Genomic DNA, 22664 nt, shown 5'->3' with positions numbered 1-22664 from the left:
TTTTATTTGGTCGAGTGTGAATAGGTGTGACCCGCAATAAACCCTTGCGGGTTGTGGCGGAGGGTAGAATAGACTCACTCACTTCAGACCTAACCTAACCTAACCTAAAGTCATAAGTGTGACAATTATTTTATTATATTCGTTAGTGAGAATTGGAGTGGTTCAAGATTTCACTCATGAATTGCATGTAATCAGGTTGTTTCAAAAGTTTTGTCCATTTCAAAGTCATGTATTTTTGTAGCTCCATATCTCACTAAATATTTATTCTACTTTGTCCTGGTATATACTAATTGATAGAGAATTTTTTACTCTATATATTGATGCTGTTATTTTTTTCCAAATTGAATTTTTTTCTCTTTTTCAGCTTATCAACATATCAAGTCGCTAAGCGAATCTCGGCCAATTTTTCTCTATGAATTCAAATTGAACCAAAACCCTGTCAAAACAGCTGAAAAACTCAACCTAGCATTTGGCAATGACAATGTTAATAACGTTGGTTTGCAAAATTTCGTTCCAGAGCTTGGAAGATGTTTCCCGACGTGGTCAATCTACAGTAAGTAATCTAGGACGGGGAATTGAGGACCCTGGTGGAGACTGACCTATCACAAACGGTGCGTGGTATGGCGGCCTTCATCGGCTTCATCGAATCTCGAGCACACAATTTTATGCTGACGGAATTAACAGCTTTGTGTTATGCTGGTAAAAGTGCACTGATTCAAATGGTGCTTATTTCGATCAAATTGAATAATTATTCACTGAGATATAACAGTTTCAATTAGACCCATAAAACCAGCGAAACTTTTGAAAAAGCCCAATAGAAAAAAACAGCATCTGGTATTTCATGATGAACATAAATTAATTCCTTACCCAAGTTGCGAATCCAACGTAGTTTATGAGCGCATCTATGTCGGATACTGTCAGATACAACAGCGATAAAAGGGCCTGAAAAATAATTGGTATGTTATTTCAGCTCCAATAGTAATTACCATAAGTGTTATTCTGGATACTGCACTCCAATAAATTTGCAAGTAATGAATTGAATGGATCTGTATGATTTTGAAATAGCATTAATAATCATATTATGGTGATACTTTTGAGAAAGTTGATTTCATAAATTGGCAGCCCCATTACAAGATTATAGTGGAGCTTTAGAACTGAAAGCCACACTTGGAATCAACTCTATTGAATACAATCCAAGTGGTCCCTACACCGAAGAGGACTTTGAAAGCTATTCAACAACCTAACAACCTCACCTTTCCGTAATGGATTTCTTTCATTTTGGATCAATTGCAAATGCAAAAGTGAGCATTTGCATCAACACTCTACCACCACCCCACCACTCTCTGAAATTATAAATACTAGTGAACACGGAGGTCGTCAGTTAGTCGATTCACATTAATGATTTACTGAAAACAAATCTTGATGATAATTTTCATTCATATGCAAAATACACTGTTCAAAATCTGTTTAAAATCTGTTTTTTCGTTAATCAGCTGTCGCCCCCATACGAACGACAACTCTCAGAAGTTGAAAAACTTGTGCAAGCTAAGGATTAACGCGGTCTTACCTTTCAACGTGTGATTCCTAACACGGTTGCAGAATCATTCCAGCTTCAACCAGATAAATTATTTCGAGAAAAATATCTAGTCTAGGCGGGATTCGAACCCACGGTCTTCCGATCGTGAGTCGGACGCACTACCACCGCGGCCGATTCTATATGTAGTTGTGACATATTCGCACTCAATATCACAAAAACTGATCTCATAACATTTCTATGTAGGTAGTGAAAAATATCAGTCGAAATTTAATGAAATGGAAAATCATAGTTCGATATGTTCACAGAAACATTTCTAAAAATGCCATTGCACTGTTGAATCAAATAGAACCCCGAAATATTCAGGAATTTTATAGAATCACACGTTAAAAGGTAAGACCTCGTTAATCCTCAGCTCGCACAAGTTTCGACTTCTGAGGGTTGTCGTTCGTATATAGGGGTGCGACATCTGGTTAACGGAAAAACAGATTTTAAACAGACTTCTGAGAAACATATTTGGAGTGAAAACTTCATTGGTGTTTTATCGTGTAATATTTTTCAATATGAATTTCAATTTTCAATTTTTGAGTTATATTTTTTATATATTTTTTCATTTTTCACCACTTTTTTTCCATGTTTTCTTCATATTTTTCATATTTTCTCAATTTTAGTTTTCATCCTTCATATTTTCAATATTTTAATTTTTTTCATTTTTGTTAATTTCTATTTTCAATTTCAATTTTCATTTTCAATATTTTTAAGTGTTTCTTTATTCAATCATTTTTCATCTTCTCGTTAAACTTTTTTTGCTTTCGTTACTTTCCATTTTCAATTATATTTCTATTCATTTTTATTTTTTATATTTTTTCCAATTTTTCGTTTATATCTATTTCATATTTCACATATTTTACCAATTTTATTTTTTATTGTCTATAATATTTTAATTTTCATTTTTTGATTTTTTAATATTTTCATGTGTTTTTTTATTTATTCATTTTTAATTTTTTGATTTAAATTTTTTGCTTACCTATTTTATTCTTCATTTTCAATTTTTGTTCTTTTCAAATTTCCATATATTTATTGTTTATTTCAATTTTTTTCAATTTATTTCAACTCTGTGGGCATTTTTGTCTTGATTATTGTATTTTATTGCTCATATATGAATAACATTTAAGCTATTTATTCTAATTTCATTTGTTCTTCCATAAATTTTGAATCATATCAAAATCATTTTAAACAATGGAAGTCTGAACTATACAAACCTGCCGAAACTACGACCGAAACCCAAACTTCATTCGGGAGTTCGCGCGCTGTGATCGGTCATGTTCGGTTCGTTAAATTTCATGCAAGTGATATTAGGTAACAACTCAAATAAGTAATTTTATGTTTAATATTTTTGAAAACCCATCAATTATATTCAAAAGAAGGATCTGCACCTACTCAAATGAACACCTCACCTATTTTAAGTATTTTTAAGGTGCTATTAATATTTTTTCTCGAATAAGGGTTTTTTATGTTGATTATCAATGAGTAAAATTGTCGAATACTGCATAATGTTGTGATTTAAAGATAAACATGATGAAGACTAACTGATTGAAATAACCTTTTCTTTATTTTTCCCTCAAAACATAATCCATGTAAGGAAGTTTCAGATTCAGCCGAAACTGAGACGGTTGCCGAAATTCGTTTTCGGTTTCGGTTTCGGTCGTAAAAACCAGTTTCGGTCGGACACTATAGGCAAATCAACATTTCAGAGATATAGCGTTTAGTTCTCCCAGTTTTCAGATAATATATAGCGTTTCAGAGTTATAGTTTTCAGAGATATAGCGTTTAGTTCTCCTAGTTTTGTATAGACATAAGTGGCAGAAAGATGAAAAAAAAATTCAAAAATATCAGCAAGTATTAAAGACATTTACAACTTTATCGTATCTATTTCATACCCATTAGGAAGAAATGTTATGTGCTAATTTTTCCATTCTTCATATAATAATGGAAGAACAGAAAGCGTTTTATGTTTAAAAATGTAACCATTTCCAATAAAACTTCCTTTTCGTGAAATATATCTATTTCTGAATTTTTTCCAACCTAGGTTGCTAATGCTGACACAAAACTATGGTTCACTGTTTTCATTTGATGTGGAAACTTGATATATAAATGCAATATCAACAGTTGTGATAAGCATGAATTCTCCTAACTGTAACAAGATTACGAAATTGGATTCAGATAAATTCAATTTCCTTCCGAAACTGAAATAAATTCACATTCATTGTACTGCCCGATTGACACTTTATTTCGCTAGACTATTGCAGCTTGTATATAAAGTTCCTTTTTGTGACAACAGATAGGTTCTGCGCTCGATATTCTATTTCAGTCGGACAACATCAATACCAAATTGTGTCATCTTTTAGATTCATGTTATTAATGATTCCACTCACGAATTATAGTTACAAACGACTTTTCTGTCTCACAGAAATGTTTCAAAAAGAATATCTTCTGTTTCACTTGTTGAAAATGAAAGAAAAAAATTATATAACTTATTCATTCATAGTGTGGTTATGCATAATAGCACCCATAGCAGAGGTAATAATAATAATACTTCTGCTTAGAAACAGCATTTCTCACAGTTATTTTTATTGATACGTTCCTCAGAGTAGCAACTACACGATTTGGAAAACTACTGATTTATTTTTTCTTACAACAAACTAGATGATTTTTGAAAACATATTTAGTCTGAACCAACCCTATAATGCTATTTCATGATAGGATGATTATTTTTTGCATTCAAAGCAATCAAGATCGATTATGTATGGGTAGAAAAAATATTTTTTTAAAGTTAATTGTTGAAAGTCGATAGTTGAAAAAGGCTTAGATATTACGGATATCGCTTTCTGCTTGAATTTTAAGTGATAGCCAGTCTTCATGACTGTAGAAAATTGCAGTATCATCCGCATAAGTAATAATTTGAGCATTTGTGTTTATTCTGAATAGATCATTCAAATATATATTGAACTGAAGTGATCCCAAATCAGTTCCTTGGGGTACACCATATTCTATTCTTTGAAAATTGCTCCTTACCATCTTCAGTTCAACACATTGAAATCTATTGGAAAAATAACTTTCGAATAATTTTAAGGCCACTCCCCTTATGCCGATGTTTTCCAAGCATTCCAGAAGCAAGTCATGACTGACCGTATCGAATGCCTTTGAAAGGTCTATGAATACACATAGAGAGGGTTTTCCTATATCTAAGGCATTAGACATCTTTGTTGTTGTTGTAACCTAACCTCATTACTATTCGAAACGTTACGTTTTTCTTCATAATTTTCAATGTTAAATCCCTTATTGGTTCAAGTAAACTCTCTTCTAATTGGCAGAAACTTACCATTATCAAAACAGATGGCGCTGGCGTCATCCTTTGGGCCTGGATCATCGTCAACAGCTCCGGCATCTGGCCATTGCATGCTCCTGCATAGAACAATCTAGAGGATGTGAGAAGGATACCATTCACGGCTCCAAATGTGGAGAGAGCGACGAATACAGGAATCGTCCAAGCCAACGGACCGAAAAGTCTGTTCGCGAAGGTAACTGCAACGGCTTTGGACCCTAAGATCTCCACCGGAGATAGAGTTGTGTAGAAAGCTATGTTGGTGAGCACGTAAACAGCTGTTACTAAGGTGCAGGAGATTGCTATAGCTAGAGGCAAATTCCTGAAAAGGATAATATTCATCATTCCAATGGTTTCATGATGGTAATCTAGTTACATTCTTCAACAGATGGGGGACTCAGGGTTAGGCATAGTAATTGGTATAGTAAATGTTAAAAATTAGAATGCAGAGTTTTTCGTCAGTGGTTGAACTACTGCAAGTTATCGTTCTATTCTGTAATAGTGTCAAGACCATTTTCGAAAAGACTAGATTACTGAAGGATGTCCAAAACCTTTTTTTAAGTTCACCACTTCATATTATCACCTTTCAATATGAATTCAACATTATGGACAAAATTTGAGAAATAATTTATGCAAGATATCCCCTGTATTTTTACTCCGAATGATCTTCTACAAAATATTAATGAGTATTTCATAAATGAATGAGACGTATTTTCAATTAAAAAAAAATAATGATATATCATATTTATAAAAATATAACTTACCTCACTGGATCCTTCAGTTCCTCTATGATGAAATTTAAGTAATTCCTACAATAATACAGACGGTTAATATTGAAAGGTAAATATTTTTAGGAGAGATATGTGTGACTGATGACTTGTTTATTTTGTGGTTCAACCCAATTATTAAGTATAAAAATGAAATTTGAAATTTGAAAAACTCGATTATATCGGGAGTTTTCAGGTAAGATAGGACAGGGTGCGTGTCAAAATTCGACAGTGAAGATTATAGGGGTTGTTAGACTTATAAATTCAAAAGTGGAGACCTACATAAATCGAGATGCTCGTTTAGGGGTATATATTTCTGATATTTCATTGATTTGTTTATTTCCATGGCTTCCAACCAATTAATTTTTTCATATGTGTAGGATTTTGAGGTTATCTTCACTCATTTTGTGTTGTGATTCTTGAAGATGTTCATACATTAAAGATTTTTTGTCCAAACAGACGTGTTCACGGGACCTTACGTCAAAATTTCTACCGGTTTGGCCTGTATAGGTATATCTACTGCAAAGCATTCGCCACACTCTATTCCATATATACCTGATTTTTTCATTATATCTCGTTTGAGTTTTGCATTAAAGAGAGTTGTGCCTAAATTTTTATTACTTATGAAAGCTGTTGTTATTTTGTATTTAGAGGAGCAATTATGAATATTTTCTGAAAGTTTACCTGAGTAGTTGATACTACTATACTTAGATATATTTTGTTCTCTGCAGTTTGGGTATAATTTACTTATACTTATAAGTGTTTTATGAGTTTCACCTCATATTATCTCTTGTATTAGAGAAACTGGTACCTGATTGTTTACTGCAATTTGCTTAATTATTTTTAGTTCATCTTGGAAATTTTTTTCAGGTGGAGAGATTGCGAAAGCTCTGTGCACCATTGGCCTAAACCAAAATAACTTATGTGAGAGTGGACTGAAAGAGTCAAATGGAAATCCTACAGTGTTTTTCCGGTAGATATTGAATTGAAAACCATCGTTGACTGTTGAAATATTCAAATCTTAGAAGTTAAGCTCCTTGTTTTGTTCGACTTGTACTGTGAATTTAATTTTGTTATGCAGACTATTGAGAACGTTCAAAAATTGATAAATTTGTCTGTTTGACCCAGGAGGAGAGATAAGATCTACACATCTTTGTGAACTTGTGAAATTCGTTTGCTCTGTTTCTTCCTTCGGAAGGTAATTTCAGGAAAATTTCAGGTAATGTAGAAAATTGTTCATTCCAAAGGTGTAGATCTTTATATTTCCTTCAACTTTTATTTTCAGTTTTTTCCAACATGAAGTTCAGTTTTGGTATAGATCATGAAGAACATTTTCCACCTCTGATTTCACCCATCACTCGCTCTCTTAATCAATTCTAATTCATTTTTTCGCAATGATCAGAACATTTTTCCTCCTTAATTTTTTATGCTCTTATCAATTTTTTTCTCTCCAAAAATTATTCGCATTGACCTACCAACTACACAATCGTCATTTGTTAACAAATCCCTGAAAAACCCGCTAAACCTCACGCATTCACTATTCCAAAAGCTTTCTCATCACATCAACTCTAATTCTTCCATCAATCGACTCAAGGCTTCAATTTCCCAGTGAAAATTCTCGGAACATACGTTGTTTCCCTCTCAAACCGTCTCAGAACTAATTGATCTAGCAATCTCATCTCCTCACTCTTGAATTCGAAATCAAAAACTGTTCTCACCATCCGTTGTAGGCGAAAAGGCCGGAATAAAACGACAACGCCAGTGACGTCACGTCGCTTTCAGTGTTGATGAATGAAAAGTGCTCCGTGTGTCCTGTAAATGAAGGAAGAGTTTTTTCAGATAAAGTCAGCAAATGGAAGTCGAGATTCCGTGCGATCTCGAGAGAGACGCAGTTGTTCATCTTCCTTTTGTGTGAATCGATCAATGAGCCACAGATTTGGTTCTGAATTGTAATTCAGTTCAGTCTCGCCAAATATTGTAATTGGTGAGAGATTGAGAATATTACAGGGGGTTCAATTCAATAACATACTAATGTTCGAGGAGGTTCCTTTCGGGTCCATTTTGAAAAAACAATTATATGAACATATATACCAAAAGTCCTAACTACAAAAATGTTTCAACTACCAACATATCAAGAAAAAATTCTCATTCCTAGATATATCTGTGAAATCAAAAAGGCTACTTCTGTGCATTTTCAGCTGAACGATATAATCGATCATTATTTTCAGGGGCGTCAATGATAATGACAATATTAACGATATAACTGATTCACCCCATAAAACATGCCCACTTCTTTCATATGGATGGTCTTAAAAGTTATGCTTTGGTGATAAGTGATCTAATATTAGTCCTTGAGGGTCGTGAAAAAGTACATGCAAACTGTCAGTGTAAAATTCAGAAAGGACAAATGTGCAAAAGTCAATCTAAAAATTAGACCATTCCCGGATTACGTTGAGGATATGCAGCTCGTAAATAAAAGCTTCTTTGCACCAACTGGATGCCATATAGTCATAGGCATACCTGGAAACAACCTCAGTAAATACCCTCCTCTATAGTATGAGCACAAACTCCGAAAGTTTTGGTGATAGGAAATGTCGGGAAAGAAAAAAGAAGATCAACATCGTTTCAGCAATGTGTCCTTAGTCCTTATGTAATAGTCAGTAAATCCATTAATTATATTTTAACAAGCTATATAGTATGCTATTTGGTATTGATCCGTTATTATGTTATTATTTTTACTCATTTCTACACTCTCAAAGGCATCTAGTTGACTATTGTTAACTTTTCTAACTAATTTCAATGAACTGAAGTCTATGGAGTGGTTTTGTTGCAAAATATGATGGGCAACTGCTGATTTTTCAGGTCTCCCATATTTTAAGTATGCTAGGTGTTCCTTATATCTTACTTCAATAGATCTTTTTGTTTGTCCATAATATTTTGCATTGCAGTCCTTACATTCTTTTTTGTAAATTACAGACTTTTCCGAATTCTCGACTTTGTCTTTTTGTTTTGGAGTAATGAAGTTGACTCTGCTTCATCAACTCTACTTATGAACCAAAAAAATTATGTATGACCATAGAAATTCGTTTCCCAAATGTTCTATTCCACGATTACACTCTTCTCGGGATAGGGAAGCCGTAGACTTTTGAGTTTGGTGTGATTACATAACAAAATGATGTTGTATAGGCATCAGGAGTTCGTATCCCCTTCTCTGCATGATCCGCCACCAAGAGGGTACAGAGTTTTCAACACTGAATTGGAATTCGCTCAGCAGGAGGCTCATATCAGAACACCACTCCTAAAGCTACACAAATATAAGGCGATGCATGGAATTTTCTGATTTGAAAACTTCGATTGCCGAAATACTTTTGCTTTCCTCTGGTTGAATGGTCTGAATTCAGAAACTTTGAATCTGCCAGGATATCCAACTTCTAGTCTTATCGAGTGATGGGTACAGAGGTTCCTAACTTTATGTTCAGGCCAAGCCACAAGGTGTTGATTCTCTTATGCACTTGTTAGCATGTCCAATGAGTTCTCCATCACCATATTTGGCACACCTGAGGTATTGATGAGACACTGATGTAACTTTATGCTCTAGGAGGCATTGAGTCAGTTGTGGGGAATGAGAAGTGCTTAATTTATTGCGACTATCCATTTCTCATCCTCAAGCTGAGACAAGCTAATGAACTTGAGTTCCACTGTCTGAAACCTTTGTTGTGGTAATGAATATTACTAGATTTCTATCCCAATACCTGAACACGTGTTTCAGTCACCAAGGGATCATCTTCAAGAGGGAAATTGAACTCACGTTGATCTTCTTTCTGAAAATGTTTACTTGGTGATTGAAACACGTGTTGAGGTGTCAAAAATAACGGTTTGGTATTGGGTTAGAACTACAGTAATATTCATAAGCTGAAGAGTTAGATATAGATGAGATGGAATTGGTTGTGGAGCTTCAACTGAGAAGGATTTCGACCAAAATGAAGTGAAAAAGCGCCAAACCACTCTATTAATTTGGTTTTCCTGTTTATTATAGTCCTTCGTGGCTTGATGCCTTTTCATATCTCGAACCTCAAGATAATACCTGCTTGCCGCACTAAGACATTGCAGAAGATTGTCATTCTTGACCCTTCGGAACTGTTAAGGTATACCTTCCATTATATCGAAGCATAACCTAACCGGCACAACTTTTTCAGGTCTGCGATGAATTGAAAACATACGATTGTGCCTGTATATATAATGAAATTTCAATATTAAATTCTACAAAAAGGATTTGAAGCTTTATATCTTCTATTAATTATCAGCGAGCGCTTTCGACAATTGGTAGTACTGTCATCATCTGGCACTCCTCAAACTGAACTGGTCATCCTGTTGTCTGTCTCTTTATACGGTCAGAGCGTCTTAACTCAGTCTTAATTCTGACCGTATAAAGAGACAGACAACAGGATGACCAGTTCAGTTTGAGGAGTGCCAGATGATGACAGTACTACCAACTGTCGAAAGCGCTCGCTGATAATTAATAGAAGATATAAAGCTTCAAATCCTTTTTGTAGAATTTAATATTGAAATACTCAAAATAAAGGAAAATTAGTTGCATCAATCAAAAAAAAAATATAATGAAATGTACAATATGATCAAATCATGTGGTTTACCTACGTTCGAAAAATTTGTTATGATTGAATAATCATCTGTTCCATAAAGCGTCATCTATAATATTGACAGTAGACTCAATCGATGCACAAGGCTTCCAAAGGCGGTCCATCACAAAGTCAAGCTCCAACAACGACCACCAAACGAGATTTTTACTCTATTTTCCTCTGCAACTTGATCATTTCCATCGAAAAAGTGTCCATTGAACCTTGAGAAGAAAATGAGGTCGAATCAATCGACTACCGCATATTTTGGCCCACACATCAATGGAAATCTGCTTCTGGTGGTAGAATTCTTGCATACGGGTTCTCTCCAAACCAGGTATAATCATTATAAAAAACTGGCTACACCAGTGAATGAAATTTCAGTATCAAATGAAGGATTTTCATTCACTATTCGAAAGAACCATTGGCAAATGTATTGAAAACTATCGAAAAGTAGAGGATGAACATGGTAGAATTCAATTTTCACATTGAAAAAGCAATGGCATATCAATTTGTTTTCAAAATGATGCTGGAAAATACCGCATCAACGTCACTGACAAGTATAAAAAATATTTCACATGGCAGAATATACCTTTTGAAACTTCAAAATGAATCTGAACAGAACCTTCTCGAATATTAGTATGTTGTTAAGGAACTCCCTGTTTATTCTTGATGAAGAGTTATATTTCATTTACTACTTGACTTCTCTACAGAATATAACCTGTCAGATGAAATAATTAATGCAAACACTGTTAAATCAAAGAGGACTCAAGTAATAAAGTTGTGGAAAGAATAGATTTTGGAAAATTTATATGAACATCACCTTTGAACAGCTCATATCCTCCAGCAGCTATGATGATGAACAAGGCCAGCAGTTTGGCGTACGTGAACACATCTTGAACTCTTGTGGCCCATTTCACGTCATAACAGTTGACGAACGTCAAAACGCCTGAAATAAGAAACTATAAAAAATTCACAATCAATGAATTTTATAAAGAAACTAGCTTACCCGGCAAACGTTGTTTTGCCACATGAATTATTTCTAGAAAATGTCTAGGGTAAAAAATAAAAACTAAGTCATTATTGGTGTGTGTCAGAACAATAACACTTACAAATTATATTTATTCATCCCTAAATGAGAAAGTGTGTACCGTCCATGTTCAGATAACACAAACAAACTGTATGGATTACTCGAGAGCATGCCACATATAATTGTTCGAGTGAAAAACATGTTGTGCTCAAATCCAAGCCACAAACAGACATTGCCAATCTAATTGGAAATTGCATAAGTTCAAAATAAATTGACACATCTGTCGGTACAGTAGGAATTCATGGTATTGATATATTTTCATCTCGGAACTTGCCATTCAAAATGCTGGTTCCGACAACGTTTCTTAAAACTTTTTTAATGACTAATCGCGTCTTGTTGCACAGCCGTGGTGGATGCAAATTGCGGTTGTGAGTTATGCGGTAGCATGCCTAGCAAGTTCAATGAGTTCAAAAACTCTGTTGGATAATTCACAGCTTCAGTGTCATCGCAAACTGAATGTATGCCCGATAACAATGGCCCAAAACTGTGTAAGGATTCAGAGAATGCTAATTGTGTGAGAGAGACAGGGGACTATATCCGTTCTCATCCCCACATCGTGCTGTTTACTGAGTGAGAACTGACACCGATAGACGCCTGGCGGGAATAACTAATCTATGAGATCTATGATCTGAAATTGATTTTAAAAAAGGTGATACAAGGCTGTAAATTGAAGGTTATATGTATTTTCCAATGAAAAATAGTATCACTCCACTACATTTGAAATTTGATCGTTTCAGTGCAAGAGAGTTCAAGATTATCAGCATTTATAAAAGTTCATGTTTGGTAAAAAAAATATCGAAATTAATTTATATCTTCTAAATGGTAATAGATGGGTATAGGGAAATAGTATATGAATTTGTTGACAAAGTGATAATGAATCATAATATGATATTATATACGGGGTGTTCTATTTGAAAAATCAAAGAAGCCGCTACTTTATAGTAGAAGCGACAACGCCGCTCCGTCTGAAATATTTTAGGCGTGTAGGTCATATTGATCTATGCATACTGTGAAATTTTCAGGTTGATCCGTTAAATAGTTTGTCAGAAACGGCTAATTAACGCTCATCATGAAAAGCCCTGTATAATGCACTTCCGGAGTTTTTCAAAATTATAACCAAAGAACAAGTATTAAACATAAAATAGAACAACTACTTTTTGAAATTATCTCCAAAATCGATGAGTTTTTTCTTATCTACATTAGTAACACATATTTTGTATTATTTTTCATTTTCGCTGCTTTGTTCACTTGTTTCAATAACTCTTGTTATATGAATGTGACTGTTTTATAGTTGTATTTTATATATGTATCTGATATGTACTGACTTGTCCAATTGCTAGTTTTAGGCTCATTTTAATGGATCAATAAAATATTATCATTATTATTATTATAAATAACACTGCGACACGAGAATTGTATATAGATATTATATATTAGATACTCCAGTCTCATTTCATCAAATAGTATCAACTGTAAAAGAGGGTGTTTGAAAAAATATAAACAAGTTTTAGGGTGAATGAAAGACAAATCCTGAGTCATGTACAAATAAATAAATGATAAACCCAATATACAAGTCATCAATAAACCTACATGCCATAGTGTTATTAATTTTTTCTGGACATTCAGAACTTAGTACTTATTTGTCGAACCCCTTTCCATAATGCCCAACTAATGACCATATTGCTCGACGTAACAAAATGAAATAAACCGATCCTTTCCTTCCGAAGATATAATGATGAACATAAACCCGAGACTTTGTGATTTCATCAAAGGAAAGCAATCTTACTTTACGTTCCAACAAGATTACTCTACGGATTCATTAAAGAGACATTGTTTCAAGTTCTGTCTGACCGAATTAGCAGTTGTCTCAAAACATAATACCCAATTTGGAAAGCAAGCTTTAATTCTGTTGAATCCTTTCAGAAGTTCTTGATGAAATTCTCCTTGGTTTCTTCCAATTCAACGAGAATCATTTTCTCGGAGAATATTTCGTAATGAGTATCACAACAGAATTCATCCAGGTATATAATGGAATCGGCCGATATTTGATAATCCATAACATATTCAAGACACACTTCACTATGACTTTTCTATGGCACGGGCACAGTTGATAAAACACATGGGCTGAAAAAACGCGATACCACTTTTGTAGAACGATTTATCTTTTTCCTCCAAATAGACCCCAGCTTCAGCAATATAACCTCTTCATTCAAGGGATATTTCTTACCCGTGTGCATTTTTTTGGGCCCAGCTACTGCTGGGCAGTCGCTGGAAGCCAAGTCTGGCGAATACGGTGGATGTGAGAAAAATTGGGAAGGTAAATTCATACAGTTTCTCCATTATTTTCATTGACTTGTAATTTCGACCTTCAAACGCTCCGATAACACTATATGATGTTCACTGTTGATGGTATTTCCCTTCTTAAGATAGTTGATGAATATTACACCACGCACATTCCAGAATATCGAGGCCAAAGCCTTTCCATCCGATTGTTTTGCTTTAATACACTTTGGACGACGTTCATCAGTTGATTCCCACTCAGATGACGATCGTTTTGATTCTGGAGTACTCTTATACTCAAGCAAATATGTATGATTGATCATAAAAACCCCAATCCTGCCTAGTACATCCTCTGGGGAAGTCCCATTGAAGACTTGACGTGCAACGACCTAACATTTTGCCAATGTTTCTTCAACAGCGAAACCCAAAAGTTGACCGAAAGATGGGCATTATGTACCAGTTCATCGGAATTCATGTCAACATGCTCAACAGCAACAGAAAGGCAAAGTACCTTTTTCATCTGGAACTTGACGATGACCTTGATCTCGTCAATCTTCTGAGTCATCGGCTCTTGATGCGAGAGAAGACCAGGGAACTTGCCGTCTTTGTTTAGACCAAGCCCCAACAGCCTAGGGATCTGCTTGATGAGAGCATCAGAAGCAAGGAAGTCATCATACTTCTTTGCCAGTTACTTGACAAGTTTTTGTTTCTGTTCAGTTCCTTGAAGGCTTCCACTCCATTCGTCTTAGCTTCATCACAATGCTGCTGATCTTCATGGACACATACTTGCATTTCTAGACGAGGTATGTGCTTCAATTTGACGGTTCCACTGAAACGCTTGTCCTTCTGGGGATCGTAGTTTTTCAGACCGTTTTGGATTTCAGTCCCCATAAAGTTCCTCTTCTTTATTATGGAGATTTCCAATACATCATTCACGCACTCAAAGTATATCACGAGACACTTTGGACGTCATCTTCACTTTTAGGAATTGACCCCTAACCCTAACCACTACTTTCCTTCTCGAAGAACGGAATGAAAGTGAGTGAAGTGATGGATCCATGTTTCGTACATTGTTACATATCGACCCAATGATTTCGGTTCCTGATGTCTATACATGGCCAAATGCCGCTCTGAATCATCAAGACGTTCTTGTTTTTGGACTCGCGGCACCCACTTTGAACATAGCTTTCTCATAGTCAGATGATCCTGCAATATATAGCCATATATAGCCAATATAACTACCATGTCAGCTAACTCACACGACTTCACTTTTCGAACATTCAAAACGATTTTGTGTTCTGGTGTTACTGCCTCATTTGGATGTCCTATGCATTCTGCATTATCGGTGACTCTACGACCACGTTTGAAATCAACAAACCAACGTTCAATTGTTGTTTCTCATGGATCGGAGTCTTTATACAACTTTTCAAGTCATCGCTTCGCTTGTATTTTTTCCCAACAAGGAGCAGTGTGGAATCAAATTGTTTTTAATCCATTGTTTTGAAAAAAACAATAGTATTTCCACTCTAAGCAAAATAACTCACAAACTTATGAGTAGAATATCATGAAATTTCAAATGCTTTCTTTTGAAAAAGCAGTGAATGCCATAAGACTAACGCCATCTATGTGTTAGGCCCGTCCATGTAGTAGAATCCCTAAATTACAAGCGATTTCTCAAAAATGAAAAAGGAAAATTCCGTATTTCTTTCTCAGATTGAGAACCAAATCGAAAACAATGATGTTTGCGTATTATTTCTGTGAATATGCTGTTTCCACCGCTTGATATTGACTTATTGGTTTCGTTTTGATAATATATCATATTGTTTTTCTTGAACTTTGGAAAACTGCCAAGGTTTGTCCAATACATAAAACTCAAGATCGAAATGAAATCAATAAATATAGACCTATTTCAATCGTAAACAACTTTGCCAAGCTTCTAGAAGCAATTCTGTATAGTCGTATCTATCAATTCTCTCGACATATACTCTCTGATCACCAACAAGGTTTTGTGAACTCTAGATCCACCATCAGTAATTTAGCTGTTTTTGATCAATATTTATGTGAATCTTTAGACCGTAGAGGGCAAGTAGATGTGGTGTACACGGACTTCTCTAAAGCATTCGATAGGGTCAGCCATAAGTCACTAATTTGTAAACTTTCTTGCATGGGTTTCAATGAAATTTATTGCCAACTTTTGGAATCATACCTTAACGGACGTAATCAATACGTATATTATCGCGGCTTTTTTTCAGATGTGTATTTAGCAACCAGCGGAGTCCCGCAAGGATCCAATATTGGCCCCTTGTTGTTTTTACTATTTATTAATGATCTGTGCGACTCAATAACTTGCAATAAATCAAGGTTTGCTGATGATTTGAAACTGTATACATCTATAAGCAGTTTAGATGCTTATTACGATTCGTAGGGAAGACTCTTCTTTATAACTCGCTAGTTGAGCTCCACTGAATTTTTTTCAGCTTTCTGCGCCCAGATATTTCTATTCAAATTTGTCCTTATTTTCAGTAGAATACCCTACTTGGTAAGTGAATCTGAGACCTCTGTTTGAAAAAAAACTGTTTGAAATCTGTTTCTCCGTTAATCAGCTGTTGCCACCATACGAACGACAACTCTCAGAAGTTGAGAAACTTGTGCGAGCTAAGAACTAACGAGGTCTTACCTTTTAACGTGTGATTCCTAACATGGTGGTGTGAAATGAATGATGCTTATTTTACTATCATACGTTTTGCTATGAGGCAAAAATGGTTCAGTCAGTATTCGAAAATAGTTTTCAAAACTAGCTATGAAAATTCCGATAAAACTGTATTGATCAAGCTAAGAGGACTGTAATAACAAATACTACTTGAATTATTTCAATATATTACCAACCTAACAATCAGGGTTCCGGGCAAACCACAGCTGCTCAACAGCTCTTACGGAAGTTGGAGAGGATTTACATCGTTCTGTGGACAATAACAAACTTTGTCTTTTAGTATTTAGAACTGCTCTAAAGCATTTGATCGCATTAACCACTCCCGACTTCTGGCAATACTAAAGAACCTGGGTTTTGCCTGAGAGTGGTACCTCTGTTGAAAATTACCAATTGAACCGTTCTGAGTGAGTAATAATATATCTGTTGTAGAATTAATGAATAGATAATGTAAAAGTAGGGCTAAACTGTTCTGTTCAAATCTGTTTAAAATATGTTTTTCCGCTGATCAGCTGTCGCCCCAATACGAATTACAACTCTCAGAAGTTGAGAAACTTGTGCGAGCTGAGGACTAATGAGGTCTTATCTTTTAACGTGTGATTCCTAACACTGCATCAACACTAACACTAAACTCCTCTGGATCATCAGTAACGCTGGGAAAATAATATTTTACATCTACATAGACAGCATGTGAATGTCAATCAATGTCAATCAATAATTTTTTCGATTTTTTTTCTGTAGATAATACCTTCATTCATTACTAGCTCACATCTGAAAATATTTGTTAGCGGTAGAGTTTTGATATATGAAAATCTGTACTCACATATGCAGCATACAGCTAACAACCTAGCAGCATTATCTGGTGGATCACACTCCGGAAAAAAAGGCTTCATAACGTACTGACTGAACGTTAGGGCTACTATTGCCTGACTGCAGGGTCTAACTATCATGCATTCTATCCATAACCTGATGAATGCGACGAATGGTCCGAAAGTTTCCATGATGTACGCGTAATCTGCTCCGCTCTTCTTTATCATCGTTCCAAGTTCTGCGTAGCAATAGGCGCCTACCTGAAAATGACAATAACATATAAAGCTTGGTAAATCTAGCTGTGCCTTTGAATATTGGATGAGCAGTAGATCAGCCGGCGAAATGAGAAGAGAGCTCATTATCATCGAAGAACTCGAGTAGTGACATCGTGTTAGTCCAGTAAGCGGAAACATAATTTTATGTGATAAACTGTGAGTTATTTCTGTCTTCAATAATGTTTTCAAACAGTAAACTGATGAACAAGGTTCTCAGTGGACAAAGCAGAGAAATTGTGATCAACGTATTGATATTTATGCAAGCGAAAGAAACGGCAGATGAAGTAAGAATTCCTATTGGGAAGGTGAGAAGTGATAGTAATTATGAGTGAAATTGTAACCAATATTGTACTTCAACTTTGGAGGATCAAGAACGAGTAGCTGACGCCACAGGGTCAATTATTGATTTACATAATGATTTACATAATGGGGATGGCAACACTGCATCGAAACAGGAATATGAGGATGACGTTTCAGAGCATGAATATTATATTCTATCCGGAATCGAAACACTTCCTGACGAAAACCATGTATCGATAGTAGGCAAAATATTATATTATTATTTTTAGGCAATCACTCTTTGATAATATATGAATAGTGTTTATGTATACAGGATGTTTACTGAACATGCGGCAAAAATTTAAGGGACTCTTACCAAAAATTACTTGAATGTTTCTCAATCTACAAGAACTTTTGAAAATGACTACCCCCCGCTCGTATGCAAGAATCCAATCTTCTCGCCATCGACTCCCAAACTCTTCCAAAAACACCAGGATCGTTTCTGATCGAGTTACACCTAGCAATTATCCGATTTCTCAAATCTTTCACATCTTCCACTGGAATAGTATAAAATGATGACTTCAGGTGGCCCTATATGAAATAATCTAGAGGGTTCAAGTCCGTTGATCGAGCAGGGCATAAGTGAGGTCCACCTCGACCAATCCAGCGATCTCCGTATGTTACTGTTAAAAATTCTCGAGCCAATATGCTAAAATGCGCTGCTGCACCATCGTGCATAAACCACATTGCATTTCTTCTAACCAATGGAACATTTTTCAGAAACTGAGGTAGCGTCTGTTCCAAAAAGTTGCGGTATACCTCGCCGGCAAGTCTTCCTGGCAGAAATACCGGTCCAATTAGGAAGTCACCTACAATTTCCACCAAAACGTTTGACAAGACTAATGTTGAAAGCGATATTCAAGCACCTCATATGAATTTTATTCAGTCCAAACATGGATATTGTGAAAATTCTTTATGGAAATCTTCACGCGGAAAAAAATCTGCAGGAAGAAGTGCCTCAAGTCATTGTATATGGTATGAGTACAACAAATGGACTATAAGAATGTTCCAAATTGTCCCGTTACTTACATTTAAAGTATTTGCAATTTTTCGGGTAGAGGTACCTTGATCTTCTTCTATTATGGCCATCACATTCTCTCCTACTTCTACCGTTCTTACTGACATTGGCCTTTCAATGAATTGTCATTCATTCATAAATGAAATGCATGTCAGCCGTCTGCGTTTCTATAGCCTTTCATGATGGACGACTTCACTAACAAGACTTCAAATACTAATAAACACAGAAAACGCATGTCAAGTACACAAAATCAATCAGTTTCAACCTGTTCTACACATACAAATGATCACTCATGAGACATACTATTCAATTTGAATGTCTGCAGCCGTTTGTAGTGATCGGAATTTTGTTGATAGGTACCAACGGAATTTATAGATTTTTTATTACTTGGTAGGTTCAGTGTTGTATGCTATACTTTTATTTTGGCTACGTTAATAATTTCAAAATTACCAAAATTATTTTTTGCCCGGTTTCTTCGAAATTAAATATTAATAAAAGCTGAAAATTAAAAAATTAAAAAATATTATAAAAAAAAATGAAAAGTAAAAAATTAAAAGTTTCCAAACCAAGTTACGTCTCGACGTTTTAATTTTTTATTTTTTGTTAACATTTTTTTATTTTTTCATTTTCAGCTTTCATTAATATTTCTTTTTTTTGTTGTTGCCTGTATGTCATTTCTTTGTAATTTCAGTTTTTTGTTTAATAAAATTGTTATTTTCGGTAAATCTTTTTAATTTTTTTTCAGGAATTTCAAATCAATTTATATTATATTAGTCAATGGAAGTCCAAACGGATGAAATACTCCACGAGACATTGTCAACCACCTTCAAACAAACATCCTTAGAATAGTCCATAGAATAGTCCCTTGATTTTTTGCGTCATATTCAATAAGCACCCTGTGCTTATCAATGTTGAAAGCAATGTTTTGTCACAATCATTTTTGCAACTATACATTCAATTTTCGATTGTGATTTTATACATTTTCTCTCAATTAATTTGAACCACAATTCTTTTCCCGATTGTACTTCCTAATAAAGAATCTCTCTTTATCGTTTGCGCATCTCAGGAGCACAGCTAGATTTGCCAAGCGGAACTAATTCCTCAATGAATTGTCGAAATATTGCCGCGAATGAGAAATATTTCAAAACCTGGCACATCTCATTTTTATAGTAAAAACACAATTCAAATCAAGGCCCACTAGATGAAATCCATGGAGTAACGTGTAATTGAATCCATTTACAAGGTTGTTATGTGGTATACAGCTACAATTCATATGAAATATGAATCATAAAATATATCGATTTACTTTTTCGTACACTATATCGTATTTCACGCAATTTAAATGTTGCATCATGCTCTCAAGTTTTTCTCTCAAGTTTAATATACTTGTTAATAACAATTGTTGAAGGGAGCAATTCAAGCGAAAACTATAAAAAGTAATTGATAATTGAACTATGATAATGGAATAGTAAACCTCTTGTAGAGAGTTGAATTATATCTCAAGGGAATACGTTGAAATTCTATAGTCTTGAAGGATCTCAAAATCTTGTATATATTCCTTATAATAATAATAATGTTTATTTCATAAGATTGAATATATATACATATAAACAAGAAGAAATGCAGAAATAAACATGACCAGCCACTGAAACTCATAGAGCTAGTGTACGACAAAAAAAACTGAAACAATAAACTAAGTTAAGAAGTTTTGTGTGTGATGTCAGTTGAAATGGAAAAATAAATAAAGAGATGAACATGGATCAGTGTTACAAACTAAACTATCGGTCATAGCATATCATTCATACAGCATATAAGTAGAGTAATTGAAAGTCATATGTCTTATATTTCATTCAATGTTCTGTTTTAAATATGATCCTTGATGACTGCACTTTTGTAGAGTTGCTGTCTATTCTATAAGGTAAGTCCTTGTTCAGAAAGATTGCAACAGTACAGAATGTGGTGAACAATAATGACAAATGTGAATTAAAACATATGAATAAAAGTACAAATATACGTATAAAGCTGGTGTAGATCATGAAGTATGAAATTGTTTCAATTTATACTTGTAAATATCTACATTCTTTTTTGTGAGAACATGTGCCTTTTCTTTCTGTACTACTACTTCATTTTTTTTCGTTCCAATATATATTTTACCTTACCTATTGTTATATTAGTTAGCCATAATTTCAGTTCTTTTATAAATCTGTTATCACTTGTGATAGACTTGTGACTTAAAATCGATATATTGATTTATGAAAACTTTTACCTCGACAGGGTTTATTACTGTGACACATACACCACCATAATACAACAATGACTTTCAAAACAGAAACCATATATATCCACCTATGGAAATACTTAGGGTAGCGCATTTATCAATGAAAGGGTTTCTGGCTAGCCTATTATCTGCTCATGAAAATGTTACGGAAATAAACCGAGCCTGACCTATATGACCTCCCATGAGAAATTGAAAGCACGCAACTTGATCCATGAAATAGAACCACAGTTTTCTGTCCTGGATTGTACGATACGTTGGATTTCCATGGTATATCGTTTTGAGACTTTATGAAAATTCCACTGAGGTGGAATGGTGGATGGATGGATGGATGGATGGATGGATGGATGGATGGATAGATGGATGGATGGATGGATATTCTGTAGCAAGAAATAGAAGTAGGAAGCCAAAATTTTTCTTTCTCATAAATTATGTGTATGTATATTTTCAGAAGTTGTTACAATTGTTGGTTATTTTCAACAAGCATATAAAATGAAAATTGTAGTGGAGAACTTTTCAAACAGTATTTTTCACAAAAAACATTATTTCTTGTACTCAATAATTTTGCTATCGGATTGTGGAAGGTGAAATTACCAAAAAAAAAAAAAACGATAAGAAACCTGATTCCTTGATAAAAATAGCTATTTATGAAATGAGAGTTGAAAAGGAAGGTTTTATTTGGTGAGTGAAAAAGTTTGCGAGACGACCGTTGCGAGTTGAGCATTTGAGAAATTGTGTTTTTCTGATGATATTGAAGAGGCTGTGAAAAGAGCTTCATATGAATTGTTACCAAAAAAATCGGGTCATCATCGTATATTCTAATTCTCTCAGCTGGTGTAGACCTAAAAACGTCGAAGAAAATTTCAGCGAAACCGTCTTCTCAACCTACCTAGAAGAGAAATCAAGAATATGGAACTTTTCAACTCTGTGGAGCAAAGTCGAGTGCGCGCATTCTTAAAGCGGAAAAATGAAAAATATAGGCCCAAAAATGAAAAATATTTGATGATAAATGTTGCTACTATTTTCTGAATATATGGAGCCTGCCAGCGTGAAGAGCTGTGCCATTTATTGATAGAAGACATTGAATTAATGTATAAATCATTGTTTGTTGAAATTTTAAAAACAAATACGAAAATAGTCGTTCTATTTGCATTGTTGGAAAAAAACATTGACTATTTTAATAAATACGTTGTATTACGTCCTTCTTATATTAATCATCAACGTTTTTTTTTCTGAAATACTCAAATTATAAATGCAGTGCTCTCTATCATTGCTGAGTTTCTGAACCTCTCGGAACCAAAGGAATATACAGGTCACTGTTTCAGAAGGTCTTCTGCTTCTTTGCAAGCAGAATCAGGAGCAAATATAACGGATATTGAGAAGCACAGAACATGGAAATCTTCAACAGTAGCTGAGGGTTACATCGAGCAATCTATCTCTTATTAAAAGGCTATTGATGAAAGAAAGAATAATCCCAACAGCTTCAGTGTTACAGCATCGTCTCTCCACTTCAAGAATTTAATGTTAATGTCCATGAAATTGTCAACTCA

The 22664-nt window shown here is 34.6% G+C and overlaps 1 protein-coding gene and 1 pseudogene across 1 annotated transcript in view; both read right to left on the bottom strand.

Annotated features, from left to right (window-relative positions):
• LOC111517174 (Y+L amino acid transporter 2) overlaps nt 1–22664 on the bottom strand; it is a 38272-nt gene that overhangs the window by 6262 nt on the left and 9346 nt on the right. The window contains exons 2-7 of the mRNA XM_023173245.2: nt 17221–17467; nt 11144–11269; nt 7405–7498; nt 5684–5728; nt 4917–5241; nt 868–942 (exon numbers count right to left, since the gene is read on the bottom strand). Coding sequence (XP_023029013.1) covers nt 868–942; nt 4917–5241; nt 5684–5728; nt 7405–7498; nt 11144–11269; nt 17221–17467 — 912 coding nt within the window. The remainder of the gene's footprint in view (nt 1–867; nt 943–4916; nt 5242–5683; nt 5729–7404; nt 7499–11143; nt 11270–17220; nt 17468–22664) is intronic.
• On the bottom strand, nt 14012–14663 carry LOC111517175 (large ribosomal subunit protein uL1-like; annotated as a pseudogene).

The sequence above is a fragment of the Leptinotarsa decemlineata genome, unplaced genomic scaffold, assembly GCF_025532065.1.
Source record: "Leptinotarsa decemlineata unplaced genomic scaffold, Ldec_3_MD MMD2_tig00001064_RagTag_RagTag, whole genome shotgun sequence".
Classification (NCBI taxonomy): domain Eukaryota; kingdom Metazoa; phylum Arthropoda; class Insecta; order Coleoptera; family Chrysomelidae; genus Leptinotarsa; species Leptinotarsa decemlineata.
The sequence above is the reverse complement of the archived record's forward strand: the minus strand, read 5'-3'. Positions and strand labels throughout refer to the sequence as shown.